Source organism: Erythrolamprus reginae, chromosome 2 (genome assembly GCF_031021105.1).
Source record: "Erythrolamprus reginae isolate rEryReg1 chromosome 2, rEryReg1.hap1, whole genome shotgun sequence".
NCBI lineage: Eukaryota > Metazoa > Chordata > Lepidosauria > Squamata > Dipsadidae > Erythrolamprus > Erythrolamprus reginae.
In genome coordinates, this window is record NC_091951.1 from 138,328,807 (window position 1) to 138,350,610 (window position 21,804).

Below are 21,804 nucleotides of genomic sequence, written 5' to 3' on the forward strand. Positions count from 1 at the left end.
ATACATATAATAACACACACACACACACAGCTGTCTTTGTAGACAGCTCTTTTTCTTTCATTGCAAAAAGAATAAGAGCATGCTAGGGGCTTGTACTAAATCATCATCTAATTTATTGTCCCGAATATCTTCGTTGGTTGTATAGCTGCCAGTTGAGCCGATTGCTTATTGCATGTTAATTTGATGCAATTCCTCCACTTCCTCTCTTCCTTCCTCAGCCTCCAAGAGGGATTCTTCTTTACGGCCCCCCTGGAACTGGGAAGACACTCGTAGCTCGGGCAGTTGCAAATGAAACTGGAGCATTTTTTTTCCTTATCAATGGTAAGAAACATGGCATGATGTGAGTCTTTCCATGCGAGCGTCATAGGAAAAAAAATTGACTATCCGGGACATCCATATTCTCCTAGCTGCCACATTTCTATATGGCAATTGTAATGGAATCAACGTATATTGTATTTATTTTTTTAAAATATATTTTTATTGATTTTTTTGCAAGTTTAATATACAGTGATCTCTCGGTTAGCGCGGGGGTTACGTTCCAAGACCCCCCGCGCTAACCGATTTCCGCGTTATACTGGATGCGGAAGTAAAAACCACCATCTGCGCATGTGCGCCATTTTTTTCATGGCCGCACATGCGCAGATGGTGGAGTTTGCGTGTGGGCGGCGGGGAAGACCAAGGGAAGGTTCCTTCAGCCGCCCAACAGCTGATCTGCTCCGCAGCGCGGAAGCAGCGAGGAGCCGAAGATGGGGTAAAGGCAAAGGGGAAACCCCATCTTCGGCTCCTCGCTGCTGCCGCGCTGCGGAGCGGATCAGGTGTTGGGCGGCTGAAGGAACCTTCCCTTGGTCTTCCCGCCACCCAGGCAAAGGGGAAACCCCAAGATCGCTTGCCGCTTTGCAGCTTGGAGCCTTGCTTCGCCTCCTTCGCTGCAATAGGCAAGCGGCAAGCGATCTTGAGAAAGAGAGAGAAAGGAGGGCGACTTGCCAGTCCACGCCCCCCTGGATGAACAGCCTCGCATGGCCCCAGCACCGGGCTCCGCTGTTGCCTCCGCCCCCATTCGGCTCTGCAGCTGAGAGGCCTTCCCGGCAGAGCCCTCCCCAACAGCTCCCGCCGCCAGCGCAAAAAAGAAAAGAAAAAAAAATCCCCAAAAGAGGCAGGCACAAAGCGGGGGCACAAGGGGAGCTGCCCGGCAGAGGTTGCTTTTTTTCTTCTCGTGGGCAAGTGGAGGGGGGGAGAGAGAAGGGAGGAAGAGAGTGTGAGAGAGGAAGAAAGAGAGAGAGAAATGATAGAAAAAAGGGGAGAAAAAAGAGAAATGAGAAAATGATTGAAGCATAGTGACAGGAAAGAAAGAGAAAGAGACAGAGAAGTGACTCTTGGTGATGACGTATGACGTCATCGGGTGGGAAAAACCGTGGTATAGCAAAAAAACCGTGGAGTATTTTTTAATTAATATTTTGTGAAAAACCGTGTTGTAGCGTTTCGCACTAATCGAGACCGTGCTAATCGAGGGATCACTGTACACACAACATAAAACAGTGCATAGTGAAAAATGCCCACCACCCCGACACACACACATTACCCCACCACCATATCGGAGATGTTTCTTATATAACCCACTTTAAGCCAAGAGCAAATTATCTATTTACATATTATAGAGTGATTCCAATTTATTTCTTGTAGCTTGGTCTCAGATTCTACTCGCCATATATCTTCTTACTTTGTCCCACCGTCCCATCAGTTGTCTCAATTCAGTTTCATTATCCAAATTTATCCTTTTATCCATCATTTCAAATTGAATGTGGTCCACCATGTACCTGTACCAATTTTGCATTGTCCATTTTGTCGCATCCTTCCAACCCAAAACTATTACCGCATGAGCGTTTTCTATTGCTGCTTGTTTTATTTCTCTAAATTCTCCCATCTCGTTGCTTTTAACTAATACTGCCATTTCCTTAGTGATTGTCCATTGTATATTTAACATTCTATTTATGTCCTCTTGCACTTTTTGCCAAAATTCCTGCACTATCGGACATTCCCAAATCATATGCATAAACACTCCTTTATCTTGACAGCCGTGCCAACAAATACCCCTGACCTTCTGCTGAAAATGTGCGAGTTGAACGGGAGTAAAATACCACTTATGTAATATTTTCCTTCTCATTTCCCTAATTCTTGTATTCTTAATTTTCCTTATATTTTCTACTATATTTTCCATCTCTTGTACCTCTACTTGTATCTCATTTTGCCACCATTTAGTCAATCCTTCAATCGTGTCCCCGTCTGACTGCACTAACAACTTATATATATTGGTTGCTTGCACCTTTATACCCTCACTTTTTTCTCTTATTATTTTCTCTAACCCTGTCTCCTCCCTCCATAATACTTCTTTATTCTCCCTTTCATTTAGATATTTACATATTGCATTTATTTGTAGCCACCTTCCCTTACCTAACCACCATTCTATATGATTTCTACTTGGCCTCCCATCCTTCTCATATAACTGTTCTATCTTAGTTATCCCTCTTCCCTTCAACTCGGCTATAACCCTATTCAAATTTGTTTCATTATCTCTATTTATTACATAAAGAGATGACAGTTTATATTTATATAATCCTATTTTCCCCTGCCATTTTTTCCAAATTTCCATAGTCCCTTTCATGGGACCTATTAATTTACCTAAGAATCAACGTATATTGGAGAGTGGCATAACAAAATGATAGGAACCAGTGCAATGAAGTTTACAACTCTGGGCAATGACTAAATGAGAAACAGCAGAAGTGGCAACCCTAAAAACAAGTAGCCCACTGGGGTTTTCCTTTCCAAACCCTACATAGCATGAAACCAGATTACCTAGAGGACCGTCTTCTCCCTCATACATCCCAGCGGCCAGTCAGGTCCCACAGAATCAGTCTTCTCCGGGTCCTGTCAGCCAGACAATGTCACCTGGTGGGGCCTAGAGCAAGGGCCTCCTCTGTGGTGGCCCCAGGCCTATGGAACAAGCTCCGTACTACCCTCACTCTCCCTGCCTTCTGTAAAGCTCTAAAGACCCATCTCTGCCGGCAGGCTTGGGGCCATTAAAGCATTGATACCTTGCCCCGCCCGATGAATGAATGTTGGATGTATGACATATGAATCTGGTTGCGTGATTTTTAACTGGGGGGTGGTGGTGGTTTAGAATGAAATTTTACTTAGATTTCAAAACATGTTGTAAGCCGTCCTGAGTCTAAGGAGAAGGGCGGCATAGAAATCGAATTAATAAACACAATAAATAAATAATAATGTTTTTGTTAAAGAGTCCTGGAGCCGTTTTGTTCATGCTCTGCCTTGCTTCTTCAGGCCCAGAGATCATGAGCAAGCTGGCTGGGGAATCTGAGAGCAATTTACGCAAAGCCTTCGAAGAGGCTGAGAAGAATGCTCCAGCTATTATCTTTATTGATGAGCTAGACGCTATTGCTCCCAAGAGGGAGAAGGTAAGGGATGCTTCCTTGAAAGCAAAGAGGAAAGCTCAAAGAAACATTCGTGGTCTCTGTGAATGCATCTCCAGATCGGTCCACTCACTTGCCCCTACCTCTGATGTTGGTAGAGATGTTTCAATAGAAAAGAGTAGCCTCAAAGGTGATAAGATTTAATCAGTGGATGAAACCTTAATTTGTACCAAGTCCTGCTCTCCTTCCTCAGCACTAATGTGTAGATCCAGGCTTCTGAAAGATAATGCATCTTTTTCTTTGATGAGTTAAAGCAAAAGGCAGGTGGGGCTACTTTATACACAATAAAGTTAGAGTGCACAGAGAACCGATCTAGAAAAGAAGTGGATAACATGAAATAAAATTCATGCCAGGATTAAGGCGTTGATAATGTAGGGTTGGGGGTAGTAGAAATCTTTACCCTGTTAAGAGCTGTCCTGGTCTCATGCCGTCTTAAGTCATAATACAGAAGAGCTAGCAAGATACTTGCTGGAATTTGTGGTTAGTGGACAAGGTGCTGCTCAACAAAATACTACCTTGATTTATAAATGAATGAACCAATATTTGTAATGGATTGTATCTTTCTTGTTCAGGAGGTGTTTATACATGGTTTTCTGTCCCCATGTTTCATTTTCAAAATTCTATTATTATAATTAGTTGTATGGGGTGACCGTAATGGCCCAAGGTCAGAGGTGGGCTGCTAAGGTGGAACGGTGATGTGTGCTCGCCCCCGTGGCTCTGAGTGCTACAGGAGTCCAGCACAATTATGCTACTGCACCTGTGCAGGTAGCAAAATCATGTGCGGAGATGCATGTGCACCCATGTTTCGGCGCGTTTTTTTTTCTTCCACGCATCCAATGAGTTTCTTGGCTGAGCAGAGTTGAACTTGTTTAAATCCAATATTTATTTATTTATTTATTTATTTTTTATTTATATTTATTTATTATTTATTTATTTTTTATTTATTTATTTATTTATTTTTTATTTATTTATTTATTATTTATTTATTTATTTATTTATTTATTTATTTATTTATTTATTTATTTATTTATTTATTTATTTATTTATTTATTTAGATTTGTATGCCGCCCCTCTCCGCAGACTCGGGGCGGCTCACAACAAAGTGAAAAAACAATTTACAACAAATCTAAATTTCTACTAAAAACATTTTAAAAACCCCATTTCCCAAATAAGGCAATACTGCATTCTCATTATGAATGGCATATAACTGGGGAGTCAAACTCACGCCACCACGGTGATGTCACGTGACGCATTGCGCCTTTCTTTTTTTCAAATAATGCATCTCATACTGTACTTTTCAAGCCTTTATTCCTTTCTTGCCTCCAGTAACAGTCTCAGTGTAGTTCTTCCACTAGGAGGCGCTGTGCTCACATTGTGAAATCCAGGAAGGTTTGTTGGCTTCTCTAGGATGGCGCTGTTGCTGTTATTTGAGCATCTTCTTTTCTTCTGTGATTCTATGGTTCTTCTTTGCACTCTCATTTCAGACCCATGGGGAAGTGGAACGCCGGATTGTTTCCCAACTCCTGACCCTCATGGATGGCCTGAAGCAACGCTCTCATGTCGTGGTTATGGCTGCCACTAACCGACCAAACAGTATTGATCCTGCTTTGCGTCGATTTGGTAAGAATCTGCCCCACATTTTTCTCTTTCTTCCCCTGCCTTTCTCTTGTCTGAGGTCTGATCTTATATGTCAGAGCTGTCAAACATCACACATTGGCCATGTCCACGCCCAGTTTAGCAAAGGGGGGGGGGGGATTTGTGATGCATCAAGTGATGTTGCCGTGGTGACATGAGTTTGACACCCCTGTTATATGCAATTCATAATGATATTATATATCAAAATCACAAGTTACTTTTAGCTATCAGCTTTAAAAAATAGCCTTCAGTCTAAAAATGTTGACTGGCGTTTGTTTGTTTGTTTGTTTGTTTGTTTGTTTGATTGATTGATTGATTGATTGATTTCTATGCCGCCCTTCTCGAGGTGACTCACGGCAGCATACAACATTAAATATAACAATATGTACAAAATCTAATAACTATAGTCTTTGGAGAAGGGTGGCATACAAATCTAATTAATAATAATAATAATAATAATAATAATAATTATTATTATTATTAAATCTAATAAATTATTATTATTATTATTATTATTATTATAAAATATGAAAATTTATTAAAACATTTTAAAAGGCCCCATGTACACTCACACATGCCTTAAAAGTGGCTGCCACTGATGTATATTAAATGAAAAGAAAGAAAGCTTTCTGCATTGGGGGACTTCTTTGTCCATCTAACAATACCATTTTCCCCAGGCTCTGTGAGCTTTGAAGTGTATTGTGGAACAAGCAGGCACCATCTCTTTTCATCAGTTAGCCAATTAATGCCTGATATATACTGCTGGAAAAAAAATAAAAATAAAGGGAACACTCAAATAACACCTTCTAGATCTGAATGAATGAAATTTTCTCATTGAATACTTTGTTCTATACAAAGTTGAATGTGCACAACAACATGTGAAAATTGATTGTCAATCAGTGTTGCTTCCTAAGTGGACAGTTTGATATCACATAAGTTTCATTTACTTGGAGTTATATTCTGCTGTTTAAGTGTTCCCTTTATTTTTTTGAGCAGTGTATATAAAATGCGATAGTTGTGTGGATAAAGTGTATATATTCAGGACTGGATGCTGTTGTTTACTCACTGCTTTTCTGCAGGGCGTTTTGATCGAGAAATCGACATTGGAATCCCAGATTCAGTGGGAAGACTGGAAATCTTACAGATACATACCAAGAACATGAAACTGGCTGATGATGTGGACCTGGAGAGGGTAAGAACAAAGAATAAACTGTTTTAAGGGGTAAGGATAAGTAACATTGCACTTCGTTCAGCCTATTCTATGAATTGGGGCTATGTATCTAAATATCTACTGTACAAATATTAAGGATTTCTTGTTAATAGCAATATCTTTTCTTGGTAATTTTATTCAGAAGGCACTCGTGTTGCAGTTTCTTTTGATTGAGTTTATTGATAATGGACATGTAAGAATAGCTACAAACCTGAACACCCATACTTATATCATTTATTTTGGGATCAATTAGTAAATTGTAAAAGCTACATTATTAACAGCTGCCAGTGTAAATTGTTTCTATTGGTTAGAAAACTAAACATACAACTCTCTTGGATTCTGGGACTAAGGCCATGATTACATTTGCTTGATTAGGGTACACAGGCCAAATTAGTATTTCATTAAGAAGTTAGCTGGAATAAAAATTGGGTTATGGGAATTAGGAAAAATACATTCAAACAAAATTGCAGAAGGATGGGGATGTCAGAGGTGCCTCATCACTTTTCCATTGCTACATTATTTTGCAAAAAAAAAGAAGAGCGAGAAGAATGGAAAGTTGGCGATTGAAATATGTTATTTTAAGGAGAAGTCACGGATTAAATTACAGCAGCTGTAAATTTCACATAAACTGGACCAATGCCTTTCACAGTTGTAATTTCTCCCCCATTCTACTCTTAAAATAAAGCAGTACCACTACAATCAAAGAGCCATTTTCTCTTGATTGCTTGCTTGCTTGCTTGCTTGATTAATTGATTGGATTTGTATGCCATCCTTCTCCGAGGACTCGGGGCAGCTGACAACATATAACATCTTTAGCAGCCGAACTCCAGGATATTTGGGGGCTGCAGGTGGGATGTAGAAGCTCCCAACCTGTGGGACATCATCCCTCTCTCCTTTCCCTGTGCAGTAGGCCCAATCCTCTTGGTAATAATAATAATAATAATAATAATAATTATTATTATTATTATTATTATTATTATTATTATTAATTAGATTTGTATGCCGCCCCTCTCTGATGACTCGGAGCAGCTCACAACAAGTAAAAGCATCATATAGTAAATCCAATATTAAAACATTTTTTTAAATGTCTCCCAGAGGACCCTTAAACAGTGTTTTGTCAACTAGCTTGGGCATCCCATGATAGAGTGGAGCAGTGATGGGTTGCTGCTTACACAGTCCGGTGCTCCATCCCAGTAGGAAATTCTGGGATGCACAAGCAGCTGAGCGTCCCCGACACACGCACGCATGCCGCCACGTGAGATTTGGCTTTTGCACATGCGCAGCAAGTGTAATCTTGTGTGAGGACATGAGATTTTTCACCGATTCCTTGCTTCTGTGCATGTGCGGAAAGAAAAATATCAGCAAAAATTGCCAAAATCTTGCTTGCACACACATCCTCACATGGGATTCTGCTTGCTGTGCATGTGCAGAAGCCAAATCTTGTGCCGATGGGGGCACGTGCGCCTGCCAAATATGCGTGCATCTGCGACAGCCCCAGAGGGTGCACCGGTAGCCCCGAAGATGATCAGCCCTTCTCTGGAGGGGAGCCAGTTAGATAGTTGTATGAAGGCTAATAGAATGTTTTCATGCCGTTTTATACATTTGTTTTTACCTGGTTTTATCTTAATTTAAATCAATTGTTTTGGTGCCTTCTATATTCCCTTTATATAGTTTATATACCTTTTATATATACTGCTCAAAAACAGTAAAGGGAACACTCAAAGAACACATCCTAGATCTGAATGAATGAAATATTCTCACGGAATACTTTGTTCTGTACAAAGTTGAATGTGCACAACAGCATGTGGAATTGATTGTCCACCAGTGTTGCTTCCTAAGTGGACAGTTTGATTTCACAGAAGTTTGATTTACGTGGAGTTATATTGTGTTGTTCAAGTGTTCCCTTTATTTTTTTGAGCAGTGTAGTTGATATACCTTATACCTCGGATTATTCTTGTTATGCATGTCACCCAGAGTCACTATGTGAGATTAGGAGTTATACAAATGTGATCGAATAAATACTGGGAGGAATCCAGATAGGCTGCGGTGGAGGGGTGTGTGACTGATTTACCTGTGCTGTGGTTGCAGGTAGGCAATGAGACCCATGGCCATGTGGGTGCTGATCTGGCAGCCTTGTGTTCTGAGGCAGCACTCCAAGCAATCCGTAAGAAGATGAGTGTCATTGACCTGGAGGACGATACAATCGATGCCGACATCCTAAATGCTATGGCTGTCACCATGGATGACTTCCAGGTAGGCTGGTTCTGGGCATCCAATGGCTACATCGTATGGAATACTATGATTCATCATTCCATCATTTGGAATCACATTCGGAACACTGTGTTCACTTCTGGAGACCTCACCTACAAGAAGATATTGACGAAACTGAACGGGTCCAAAGACGGGCTACAAAAATGGGGGAAGGTCTTAAGCATAAAACGTATCAGGAAAGACTTCATGAACTCCATCTGTATAGTCTGGAGGACAGAAGGGAAAGAGGGGATATGATCGAAACACTGAAATATGTCAAAGGGTTAAATAAGGTTCAGGAGGAACTGAACACAAGGACAAGGGAGCATAATCAGAGGTTGGTTGGGGGAAAGATCAGAAGCAACGTGAGAAAATATTATTTTACTGAAAGAGTAGTAGATGATTGGAACCAACTTCCAGTAGTAGATGCTTGGAACAAACTTCCAGCAGACTTGGTTGGTTTAGTTTAATTTATCTGGTTTATTAGATTTGTATGCTGCCCCTCTCTGAAGACTGATAGATCCACAGTAACTGAATTTAAACATGCCTGGGATAAACATATATCCATCCTAAGATGAAATACTATAAGGGCAGACTAGATGGACCATGAGGTCTTTTTCTGCCGTCAATCTTGTTATCTTCTATAACAATTTACTTTTGCTATTTAGGTCCTGTCAACAGAGCCCAGCTTCTCAGAAAAGCTAATCCCAAAACATTCTTCCCCCCCAAAGTCGGAGGAGATTGCAGTCTTACTCCTCCAGTTCCTTCATTCAGTGTAATAAAAATGATTTATTACATTTTTGCGTTTAAACACAGACTTAAAAACTGATTACAGACAAATGGACTCAACATTTTTCTAAGTGTATACATAAGGGGATCTTGATTTTTTGCAAAGACCATTTTCTATATAATTACTAAATAGCTTCCAACTGTGTTTGTTAAAAGTGCAGATGTTTAGAATTTGATTTAATTGGTAGTGTGTGTCTTGTTATCTTGTTATTCTTGTGTTGGAATAATTTTGTTATTGGTGTGTCACATATGTAGCAAGCATATGCATGGTTCTTATGCTATTATACTCTATTATATATTTAGATTATAATAGTAAAAGGTAAAACGAACTAAAGAAAAGAGAATAAAGAGTGCAGGAAAGAAGAAAGAAAAATAAGAATGTAGTAACAACTCTACTTGGGGAAGTGTTTTTAATAGGAAAGTGAACACAAGAACAAGGGGACACAATCTGAAGTTAGTTGGAGGAAAGATCAAAAGCAACATGAGAAAATATTATTCTCCGTACTGAAGGAGCGGGTCCAGCAGTCACATGGTTGCTCATGTCCAATCCGGTGGAACTGAGCCTAGTGTTAAAAAAGCTTGCCGGATCCGCCCCTTCCCCAGAATTCGCTCAGTTCGCATATCCTGCGGTTGTATTGTGATAGCTCGTTCAACATTCTAACACCTTCCCTTCGATCTTTTCCTTCAAAAGTAGTAAGAATTGTTTATCCTTATTTGTTTACTTGCACTAATAGCGCCAGCCGTTTGTGGCTCGGCTTTTTTCCTTGGGAGAAGTTGCGGTTTCGTTTTCCCCCGGCTGTTTTGCCGTTTACGATCCCCGCTGCCGCTTGTGGATTCTTTTAATCCTTTGGCCTGGAGGTCCTGGTGCAAGTATTGATTCATTGATTCATTATTGTATTATTGTAAAAGGGCTTAAAAAATACCTCCTGCGGAGTGAGACGCTTGTTTCTAGTCTCCTGGACTTAGTCGATCGCTTCCCCTTTAAGAATTCTATTACGGAGCGATTTTTCGGCGCGAAGGCCTTCGCGCCCTTTTTAAATTTAGGCCTCTCGTGTTGGCCTCCTGCCAGCCGCGTAGGCCTCAGTCCACCGCGTGGATCCCGGAGTGGGCTTTGGGACGCTCAGGCTTAATTCTCCACCGGCTAAGCCTCCAACCAGAGTGCCTTGGTTTACTTTAAGTTAAGTTTAGGGAGGCTGGCCACGCTGTATTTGGGGACACGAACTCTGGGTTTGCCCAGATTGCCCTCAAGTCTCAGCAGCTCCGAGGCCTCGGAGCAGGATCCATACCTCTTGGGAAGTCCTTGAAATCTTCTCCCTAATTATTCAGTTTTTGGCTCAGCCTGGTCTTCTGTTAATTGTCAGACTATGGCTACTTTTCCCAAGAGAGGCACAACTAAAGGTCCCAGAGAGGCCAGGCCTACAGGCGATGAGATTACCAGTATCCCCCAGGCCTCGACCTCCTCTTCTTCAGGGGCCCGCCCCTCGACCAAGGTCACCAGGGCTGAGAAGAGAAGGGACCTAGCCCTACAAAGAATCCATGACAAATCAGCAAAGCGTTTGAAAGTACAGGCCCAAGTACTCAGTAGTCAAGACCCCCCAGAGGCTTCTAGTCTGCCTCCTTCTGGGGTCCCTGTGTTATCTCTGGATGAGCCAAACCTAGACAGACCCCAACCTAACCTATGGGGAATAGGTCCAGAGGAACCAGATATTATTGAAGATTCCCCCCAGCCAGGATCCTCCCAGGCCTTCAGGGATTCTTCTGACATTCCTGCTGATATTTCTAGTTTACCTCCTGAATTCCAATCTATTTTTTCTGTGTTGTCCAAGGCCATTGATGCTAAATTCTCTACCATCAATGAGCTTCCCTTACCTCCTCCACCTCCTCGCCCCTCCCGCCCCTTGGGTTCTTCCCCAGCGGTTAGAGCTCCTATTCAGGATGATTCAGATTCCTCTCAGGACGAATATGAGGATATGGAGGAGGATGAGGATCCCTTTCAAGGCCTCTCAGATGATGAGGAATCCCAAATAAAGGTTCCTTCTCCAATTACTATTTTTCCTTCTCAATTGTTCAAATCTCTCCTCCTCAAAGCTAGAATTTCTACGGGATTGGCGGCTCAGGAGAAACAGGCCTCCACATCCACTGATCCCCCGGAGGAGAATTTACCTTACTTCACAGAGGAACAGGAGGATAACGAGGTAATTCCTATGCCTAAATTGTTTAAAGATGCCTTACTTAAGCAGTGGGATTTCCCAGCCTCTGGGCTTAATCCCTCAACCAAGGACAGAAAATTGTACAAACTCTCCTCTTCCTATGAGGAGCTCTTATCCTTTCCTAAACCGGATGAACCTGTCAAGATCCTTCACTCGGCGGCTGCTGTGCCAGGCGAAGCAGAGGAAGTCCTCCGCCCAGAGGACAAGCGGATTGAACAAATGCTCAAAAGAGGATTCACCGCAGATTCCTGGGCCATTAAAAGTTCTGCAGCGGCTTCCTTTTTCTCCAGAGCCATGCTTCTGTGGCTTCGCCAACTTCAGCAGCATATTCCTCCCGATGACTTGAGAGGTCAACAAGACTTCAACAAGGTCTTTGCAGCTGCCCAGTACGTGGCTGATGCCACTTTACAATCTACTAGATTTTCTGCTAAGTCTATTGCAGCTTCTACAACGGCAAGAAGACTCTTATGGATTCGCCCTTGGCAAGCGGGAGTACGCCAGAAGTGGCAGTTATCCCTGGGACCCTTAAAGCGCGACCTTCTTTTCGGTGATCTTCTGGATCCACTCCTCACGGAAACCATGGACAAGAAGAAAGTTTTGGGTCCAACCACCAAAAAGGCTACCAAAACGCAGTCCTTTCGTCGCCCAGGGCGTCAGCAAGATCAAGCGGCTTCCTATCAGAGATCTCCAGGTCAGTATTCCCCCCGCTTTCGTTCCCAAGGTAGGAACTCCAGGGGCAGAGGCTTTCGCTTCCAAAGGGGAGCGTCCTCTAACAGGGCTTCAAAGAAACCTAGATGGTAATTTTTCCTCAATTCCCATAGGTGGTCGCCTAGCCCATTTCGCCTCTAGTTGGCGTCTCACCTCCAAGGACCCCTGGGTCATTGACACTGTTCAAACAGGCCTTCTTTTAGAATTTATTTCTCCCCCTCCGAAACGTTTTATTTCCTGCCCTTCTCCCAGGTCCTCCTCAGATTGTAACCGTATGGAGGAGGCCATTTCTCACTTATTGTCCATCAGAGCCATTCAACCGGTTCCCTCCGGTCAGAAGGGTCTAGGTTTTTATTCCATCCTATTTATGGTTCCAAAATCCTCCGGAGGTTGGAGAGCTATTTTGGATTTAAAGAAGCTTAACCTATTCATCAAATATAGGAAGTTTAAGATGCACTCCTTATCATCTATTTTGGCCGCCATCCACACGGGAGATTTCATGGTCTCTTTAGACCTCACTGAGGCCTACCTCCACATTCCTATAGCCAAATGCCACAGAAAATTTTTACGTTTCTCTTTTCAAGGCAGGCATTTCCAGTATAGGGCGATGCCTTTTGGCCTTTCCTCGGCCCCTCGGGTCTTTACAAAGCTCTTGGGGTCCCTGGCGGCCTATATCCGGGCGTCTCCCATTCACATTTTATGTTATCTTGATGATATTTTGATTCATGGGAACTCCCTAGAGAAAGTGAAAACAGACCTTTCTATCACCATGTCAGTCCTTCAGGACCATGGATTTTCCATCAACTTTGATAAAAGTCATCCCCAACCTTCCACATCCATCTTACACCTGGGATCCATTATTAATTCAGAATCCTCCCAGGTTTTTCTCTCTCCCGAGAGAAAATTCAGTATAGGGGAGTTAATTTCTTGCATTTTATCTAAACCTTCAGTATCCATAGTAACCCTGTCTTCCCTTTTGGGGAAGATGGTGTCATGCATAGGCATCATTCCCTGGGCTCGCCTTCATGCTAGGGAACTTCAGTGGCTCCTATTACCCTTTCAGAGATCGGGGCACAGCAACTCAAATCGTCGCATTGTCATCCCACCAATTGTTCGCAGATCCTTCAAGTGGTGGAAGTCTCCGGCCATGGACAAAGGATCCCCGTTCAGGTGCCCGGATCAATTTGTCATCACCACAGATGCCAGTCTATCGGGATGGGGCGCCCACGCCCAGGGGATGATAGCCCAGGGCACGTGGTCCCCGGAGGAAGCTTCCAAGCCAATCAATTGGCTAGAGTTAAGAGCCGTTTCCCTGGCTCTGAAGCATTTCTCTCCTCGCATTCCCAACCGGCACGTTCTCATTCTCACCGACAACATTGCCACAAAAAGCCATATCTGCAGACAGGGGGGCACGAGATCCAAGGCCCTCATGAGGGAGGCCCTCAAGTTAGGCCTTTGGGCGGAAAAACATCTTCGGTCGCTCCTAGCCGACCACATCTCGGGGAGCCTCAACGTCCAGGCGGATTGGCTATCTCGAGCAACGATAGACCCAGGAGAGTGGAACCTCCATCAAGACCTGTTCCATCAAATCAGCCTCAGATTCGGCCTACCAATTCTGGATCTCTTCGCGACCAATGCGAACGCCCAGCTCCCTCGCTTCTTTTCCAGATTTCCATCCCCGGGAGCGGAAGCAATCAATGCCCTCCGGAGCCCATGGCCTCCAGGCCTACTTTACGCATTCCCTCCAATTCCAATTCTCCCGGACGTGATTCACAAGGTCCTCACCGAGAGGGCCCGAGTAATCTTAATCGCCCCTCATTGGCCCCGCCGGCCCTGGTTCGCGGATCTCCAACAGTTATCCGTCCAGGACCCTTGGCGACTCCCCGTTTCGGGGGATATGCTGCGGCAGGGGGCCTCATTCCATCCAGATCCGGAGTGGTTCCACCTCACCGCCTGGCTGTTATCAGGAGAGACTTAGAACTGCGTGGTCACGACCCCGATACAGTGGAGGTCATTTTAAAGGCCAGAAGGGGTTCGACCAATCGAATCTACGACCACACGTGGTCCAAGTTTCACCAGTGGTGTCTACAGGAAGGCCTCTCTCCCCTGTGCATTCCCATACACAGAATCATTTCCTTCCTTATGCAAGGTTTCCATAAAGGACTTTCCACCAGCACCCTCCGGCGTCATCTGGCAGCCATTTCATCTGTCCTAGGGGGCCCCCGCAGACAGCCTCTCCGATCCTTCCCAGAAGTTCAGGAATTCCTCAAGGGCATAGCCAACCTCAGACCTTCCAAGGTTCACAGGTACCCATCCTGGGATTTGCCACGGGTTCTCCATTCCCTCACGCAGGCACCATACGAACCCCTAAAATCGGCGTCCCTCAGGTACCTATCCTTTAAAGTAGCATTCCTGGTGGCTATTACCTCTGCCCGACGCATTTCGGAGCTGGCTGCCCTCTCAATCAGGCAGGACCTTTGTCAATTTCATCAGGACAAGGTAGTCTTGCGACTGGACCCTACCTTCTTACCCAAGGTCAGTTCCATGTTCCACAGAACTCAGGATATTGTCCTACCTTCCTTCTGCCTCCAACGAGACCATCCCTTGGCAATTAGATGGCACACCCTGGATCTCATTAGAGCGCTGAGAATTTATATCCAACGCACAGGACCCTTTCGGAGGTCAGAAGCACTTTTTATAGCCTATCACCCCAGAGTCATGGGTGCCAAAGTGTCTTCAACAGTAATAGGCCGTTGGATCAGAGGGACTATATCTAAGGCCTATGAGTCGGCCTCCCTCTCAGTTCCAAGGAACATCGCAGCGCATTCCACCAGGAGCGCAGCCACCTCGGCCGCTTGGGCGACTCAAGCCCCGTTGGAGGAGGTCTGCAAAGCAGCCACTTGGGCCTCGCCAAATTCTTTCATCAGGCACTACAAGATTGATTCTTACGCTTCAGCGGACGCTGCCTTCGGCAGAAGGGTACTCCAATCCGTTATCTCACATGATAGCAATCTAATCCCACCCTAGGGACCATCTATTGGGTATGTCCCATGTGACTGCTGGACCCGCTCCTTCAGTACGGAGAATAGGCGTTGATTGCTTACCTGAACGCCTCTTCTCGTACGGTGAGCGGGTACAGCAGTCACTTCCCGCCCTTGTATGTGTCTTCTTTACCTTCCTATAACCTTTCTTCCTCTAATAATAAGAGTTGAACACTACAGAGCTTCACAGCTGAGCCTAGTCTATGGATTCGCGAATTCTGGGGAAGGGGCGGATCCGGCAAGCTTTTTTAACACTAGGCTCAGTTCCACCGGATTGGACATGAGCAACCATGTGACTGCTGTACCCGCTCACCGTACGAGAAGAGGCGTTCAGGTAAGCAATCAACGCCTATTTTACTGAAAGTGTAGTAGATCCTTGGAAAACTTCCAGCAGACGTGGTAGATAAATCCACAGTAACTGAATTTAAACATGCCTGGGATAAACATATACCCATCCTAACATAAAATACAGGAAATAGTATAAGGGCAGACTAGATGGACCATGAGGTCTTTTTCTGCCGTCAATCTTCTATGTTTCAATGTTTCTACTTTTCCACTCTATCTTTTCTCCCATCCTTTTGAATTTAGAACTATAGATCATTTTTGAACAGTAATTACTTAGCTCTAAATCTCAAACATTTCCTTATTCGCTGACCTTAACTAGTTATAACTTTGAAACCAATGTTTTTGTTACTTTTACCAGCTGAGTCAGATGCTGTCTCTGTAAGTGGACGTGATATTCCATATTTATTTTCCCATCTGAAGGATGTTTATTCTCAAGAAGCTTGCGAAAATACCTTCAGTTTCATTAAAGATTTGGTACCTGGTTTTCATTGGATTGTATAACTTTCAAAGGCTATAGCTACTCTCATGTTTTTTTTTCCCACATCCAATTTGCAGTACTTCCTTCTTCCCATAGTTCTCAAACCAAATGTCAGCAGTTTTATCCAAAGTCTTCACAATGTCCTTGGCCTCAATGTCTGCTTTTCCCAGACCCGCCCATTTCTATCTTTTAAAATGGAATGAAAAGTGGAGCTGCTATCTTCTTTAATAATTAGTCAGGTGATTAATAGTGCCAGTCTGAATCTCAGAAGAACCATATGAGTCATTCTTTGTCAAGTGGACTAGGTGAAATTGAAGCCTTATTTGAAAGGCTTCACTAAAGTTTGATTTACTTGGAGTTATATTGTGTTATGTTCCCTTTATTTTTATTTTTTTTGAGCAGTGTATAAAACTTCCAACAAACTTCCAGAAATGGTTAGAAAATTCTTCCCATTGTAGATCAGAATATTAATGAATACTGTGGAACTATTACCTCCTTGTATTCCTATAGCACATCCATGCCACCAATCTGAATATAGAAAGGTTTATTCTTTTGAATGGTTTTTTTTGTCTGGCCTGATGGAATGTTAGGCTTAATTGCAGGAATGATAGATGAGCAAAACGATGAACTCGTTTCAGGAAAGACTTAATGAACTCAATCTGTATAGTCTGGAGGACAGAAGGAAAAGGGGGGGACATGATCGGAACATTTAAATATGTTAAAGGGTTAAATAAGGTCCAGGAGGGAAGTGTTTTTAATAGGAAAGTGAACACAAGAACAAGGGGACACAATCTGAAGTTAGTTAGGGGAAAGATCAAAAGCAACATGAGAAAATATTATTTTACTGAAAGAGTAGTAGATCCTTGGAACAAACTTCCAGCAGACGTGGTAGATAAATCCACAGTAACTGAATTTAAACATGCCTGGGATAGACATATATCCATCCTAAGATAGAATACAGGAAATAGTATAAGGGCAGACTAGATGGACTGTGAGGTCTTTTTCTGCCGTCAATCTTCTATGTTTCTATGTTTCTATGTAAGTCTCTTGTGGGGGAAATCACTGATCTCAGTGCTTTGTGCTATCCTATGAACTGTGGTGTTAACCATGCTGCCCTTTCTGCTTTCCAGTGGGCTCTTGGCCAGAGCAACCCCTCTGCCCTGCGGGAGACGGTCGTGGAAGTGCCACAGGTCTCCTGGGAAGACATTGGGGGCTTGCAGGAAGTAAAACGGGAGCTACAAGAACTGGTGCAGGTCAGTCATTCACGCAAGTAGTACAAACCCATCAGAACATACAGTATATGTGTACAGTTGTGTCTGTATTCCATAAAAAGATAAAGGACAGTACAAATATGTTAACTATGCTGAGATTCAAACCCTGTGAAAGATCTCAGTGTGTCTCGCTTGTCAACAGCTCATCCATTGTGGTAAATCAAGGCTGGAAAAGGATATCAGAGCTTGCATTTGCAGAAACTAGCCTGTTTGTGTCCAAGCAGCAAACCAGCTCAGCCAGCCCACTAACCCAACCAACCAGTCAGCCACAGTCCAGTAGAAATGGAGTTGAAGTCTTCAATGAAACACAGCAGCAGTAGGAAGTTGTTACCTAGGGATGTTTTATTTTTGACAAAGGAAAAGATCCAAAATGGAGGGCTCTTAGAGAACTTTGAAGAAATGAATTCAGATGAAAGCACTTTCTTTCTTTCTTTCTTTCTTTCTTTCTTTCTTTCTTTCTTTATTCATTCATTCATTCATTCATTCATTCATTCATTCAATTTTTATGCCACCCTTCTCCTTAGACTCTGGGTCCTTATAGTGCATTGCAATTCATGAGAGTTCTTAGTGGCTTAAAGAGCAGTTCCAAGTTATAATAATGACTTCTCCTTTAGCAACTGGCCTCCTTTAGCAACTAGGAACCAAAAAGCAATATTTCAGCGGAAAATGAAGCCAGCACTGTTCTATTTTATACCCGTTTATGTTGGATCATTTAACTTGAAATCCCCTTTCAGCTCTTCCTTTGAACAGGCCTCTTGGTTATAAAATCAAGGCCAACTTCAATCCAACATCACCACTAAAATAAGCAGAATTCAGTGATTCAGAAATGGAACATTCTGAAAAACATGGAGTGTGCCAAATTTCTCTTGGATTGTGCCATTCCAGGGAATAATCATTTCAACAAACTAAATTTCCTAAACTAAAGCTCAGGCAAACACAATGTTCTAGAATTCTCTGTAAAATCCCATTGCTGAAAATTTACATATCCTTGCACCACACTATTTATACACAGTTTCTGCACTCGCTGTCCCCATCTCTGCTCTGGGCAAAAAAATCCAGACAAAAAGCAAACAAGCATTTTGTTTGCTTTGATATTTTAAGAGATGTTGTGCGGATAAGAAGGTGATGCAGATTGCTTCCAGATTGGAAGCTTAACCAGAATTATAAAAGCTGTGCCCTTGGCTTTTCTCCTCTCTAACAGTTATGAATGTAAAATTTTGTGTTTAATGCTTAAAGGATACTGACAGAACTGTTTTAATCACAGGCATGTTTGATATTGCTTCTATAAATATAAAATATATATTAAATTCACATCCGTGTGTGTGTGTGTGTGTTTGAGATCAGCTATAAATCACAGGGAAGAGTGTTGGTCAGCTACGTATTCTATGTACATTCGTCTTCTTAACATATTTCTGGCACCTTTAGAAAGCTGTTGAGTTTCCCTATCTTCACCAGCCAGCATGTCCAGTGTTCAGTCATAAGAGGAATTAGAATGTAAACACCACTGAGTGTGTCTCCAGATAATGTCACTGTCTCCCAGGGCAGTGAGATTTTTTAAATAGTCTATCTGTTGTTCCTGATTAACAATGGGCGGTGTGCGGTGGAGACAGAAGATGAGGGTTAAGCCATTCTCTTTAGCTGCTCTTTACAAGCCAGACAATGAAGAAAAGTCAGCATGTAGTTTTTCAAGCAGAAATAGTACTGATTTTTATAAGACAAATGGCTCAAGTTTTTAAATTCTTCCCTCTCTTGTTCTTCATCAGTTCCCAGTGGAGTATCCAGACAAGTTTCTGAAGTTTGGAATGACACCTTCACGGGGGGTGCTGTTCTATGGGCCCCCTGGCTGTGGCAAGACCCTCCTGGCAAAGGCCATTGCAAACGAATGCCAAGCCAACTTCGTCTCCATCAAGGGTCCTGAACTACTCACCATGTGGTTTGGAGAGAGTGAGGCCAACGTCCGCGATGTTTTTGACAAGGTACAGAGTATAAAGTTGGTGGGGTGGGGAAGAGAAGAGCTGACTGTTGGGGCAGGAACTGAAGGGGGACTTTTGCCCAGGTTCGCCTTGTGCACCAGTTGCGACCCTACTTGGACCGGGAGTCACTGCTCACAGTCACTCATGCCCTCATCACCTCGAGGCTTGACTACTGTAACGCTCTCTACATGGGGCTACCTTTGAAAAATGTTCGGAAACTTCAGATCGTGCAGAATGCAGCTGCAAGAGCAATCATGGGCTTTCCCAAATATGCCCATGTTACACCAACACTCCGCAGTCTGCATTGGTTGCCGATCAGTTTCCGGTCACAATTCAAAGTGTTGGTTATGACCTATAAAGCCCTTCATGGCACCGGACCAGATTGCCTCAGGGACCGCCTTCTGCTGCATGAATCCCAGCGACCAGTTATGTCCCACAGAGTGGATCTTCTCCGGGTCCCGTCAACTAAGCAATGTCGCCTGGCGGGACCCAGGGGAAGAGCCTTCTCTGTGGCGGCCCCAGCCCTCTGGAACCAACTGCCCCCAGAGATTAGAACTGCTCCCACCCTCCTTGCCTTTCGTAAACAACTTAAAACCCACCTCTGCCGCCAGGCATGGGGGAATTGAGATCCTCTTTCCCCCTAGGCCTTTACAATTCTATGCACGGTATGTATGTATGTATGTTTGGTTTTTATATTAATTGATTTTTAATCATCAATACCAAATTACTATTGTACACTGTTTTATTGTCGCTGTTAGCCGCCCCGAGTCTCTGGAGAGGGGCGGCATACAAATCCAATAAATAAATGAATGAATGAATGAATGAATGAATGAATGAATGAATAAATAAATAAATAAATGATTGAATGAATGAATAAATAAATATACAAATCTAAGTCACCCATAATGTCAAAGTGAGTTCTTGTTCTGGTGGCTTCATCCAGACGTGCCTGCAGTTTTTGAGTAACAGGGTAGAAATGATTTGCCATAATTTTTCATGAATGTTTGTTTCACCCTCCAAAGTAATCCACAACATTAGTCAGTGAAAGGTTGGCAGCTCCTGCTGCTACCGATGAACTTTACGCTGCCACTCAGGCGGGCGCATGGACATGCCCAAGTGATATTTTGCTTCTGCGCATGCGTAGGTGCAGGGGTGGGCAGCGGGCAGGACGGGGTGGAACACAGTTCCACCAGTGGAAATGAAGATGCGTGCACAGCTCCAGCTGATTGGCGGCTGTCACTTCCTGGATTACTGGTCTCGTCTCGGCTCTTCTTTTTTTCCCACCTGCTGCTGCTGCTGCATCTGTGCTCCTTGCTTTTTTCCTCTTTCCTCCTTCCTGGCCTCGGACGAACTTCCCTCTCTCCTGCCCGGCTCCCCTCCAGCCTCACGCGGCTACCTACCACCTGAAGTGCAAGCAGAAGGCGTGGGGGGAAGCTGCACTGGCAGCATTTATGCTTCGGGCAGCACTCATTCGCCGAGTTACCAGCCTGAGGCGGGTGGGGGCGACCCAGGGAGGAAAGCGCGGGAAACGCGAAGCAAATTGTCACCCCAGCGAGTGACGCTTACAACTGACAAGGTTGTAAGTCGAGAACTTAACAGTTCACTTGAACAATGATGATTGTTCAAGCCACTCCTACCCAGTCACATGACCATTAAGCCACACCCACAGTGTGGCAGTAAAAATTTTGGCTGCCCATTACTGCACTTGTGAGATTTCGGTGGTTCCTTTGCTTAATGCGCGGAAGCAAAAAAATCACTGAAAATCACCAAAATCTCATATGCCCATGCATCCTCTCATGAGATTTTACTTCCTTCACATGTGCAGAAGCAAAATCTCACTTGGGTGCATGCGCCCACCCACCAGTCACCCAGAGATTGTGTGCGCAGCTCCATTTTCGCTACCGGAATGCTGTCTTCCCCCCTCCCCCTCGTCCAGGTAGGAGCCCAACACTGATGTTAGTATTGCCTGGAAATCCCCCATCCAAATATTAACTAATGTAACCTTGCTTAGCTTGAATCCAGACAAAAGTGGCCACGTCTTGCCTCCTGTGAGATCCAGCTACTCACAGAAGAAAAAAAATGAAAGAATGAGCTCCCGCCTTATTTTGGAATTCTAAATATGTTATGGAATTATGGCATTAATTCCAGAGCTTTTATTAGCAGGAAGCCAATGGGGAATATACTATTGTTTGTCTTGCGGTGGACATCCCAATTTTATTAGCTGCCCACCATTCACAGTTCATTGTCTCAGGACACTGGTTTAAAATCCACTAGTTTTTCATGGTCCATTGGGACTATACAGTCTAATCTTCACTTTGCCAAAGGATAGTCCTGTAATTTATTTATTTATTTATTAGATTTGTATGCCGCCCCTCTCCGTAGACTCAGGGCGGCTCACAGCAATAATAA

General features: G+C 43.6%; 1 protein-coding gene across 1 annotated transcript in view; it reads left to right on the top strand.

Annotated features, from left to right (window-relative positions):
* Window positions 1-21,804, top strand: part of LOC139161019 (transitional endoplasmic reticulum ATPase-like) — a 42,639-nt gene that overhangs the window by 13,963 nt on the left and 6,872 nt on the right. The window contains exons 7-13 of the mRNA XM_070739599.1: window positions 219-321; window positions 3,337-3,470; window positions 4,970-5,105; window positions 6,200-6,312; window positions 8,419-8,583; window positions 17,282-17,404; window positions 19,186-19,398. Of these exons, the coding sequence (XP_070595700.1) occupies window positions 219-321; window positions 3,337-3,470; window positions 4,970-5,105; window positions 6,200-6,312; window positions 8,419-8,583; window positions 17,282-17,404; window positions 19,186-19,398 (987 nt within the window). The remainder of the gene's footprint in view (window positions 1-218; window positions 322-3,336; window positions 3,471-4,969; window positions 5,106-6,199; window positions 6,313-8,418; window positions 8,584-17,281; window positions 17,405-19,185; window positions 19,399-21,804) is intronic.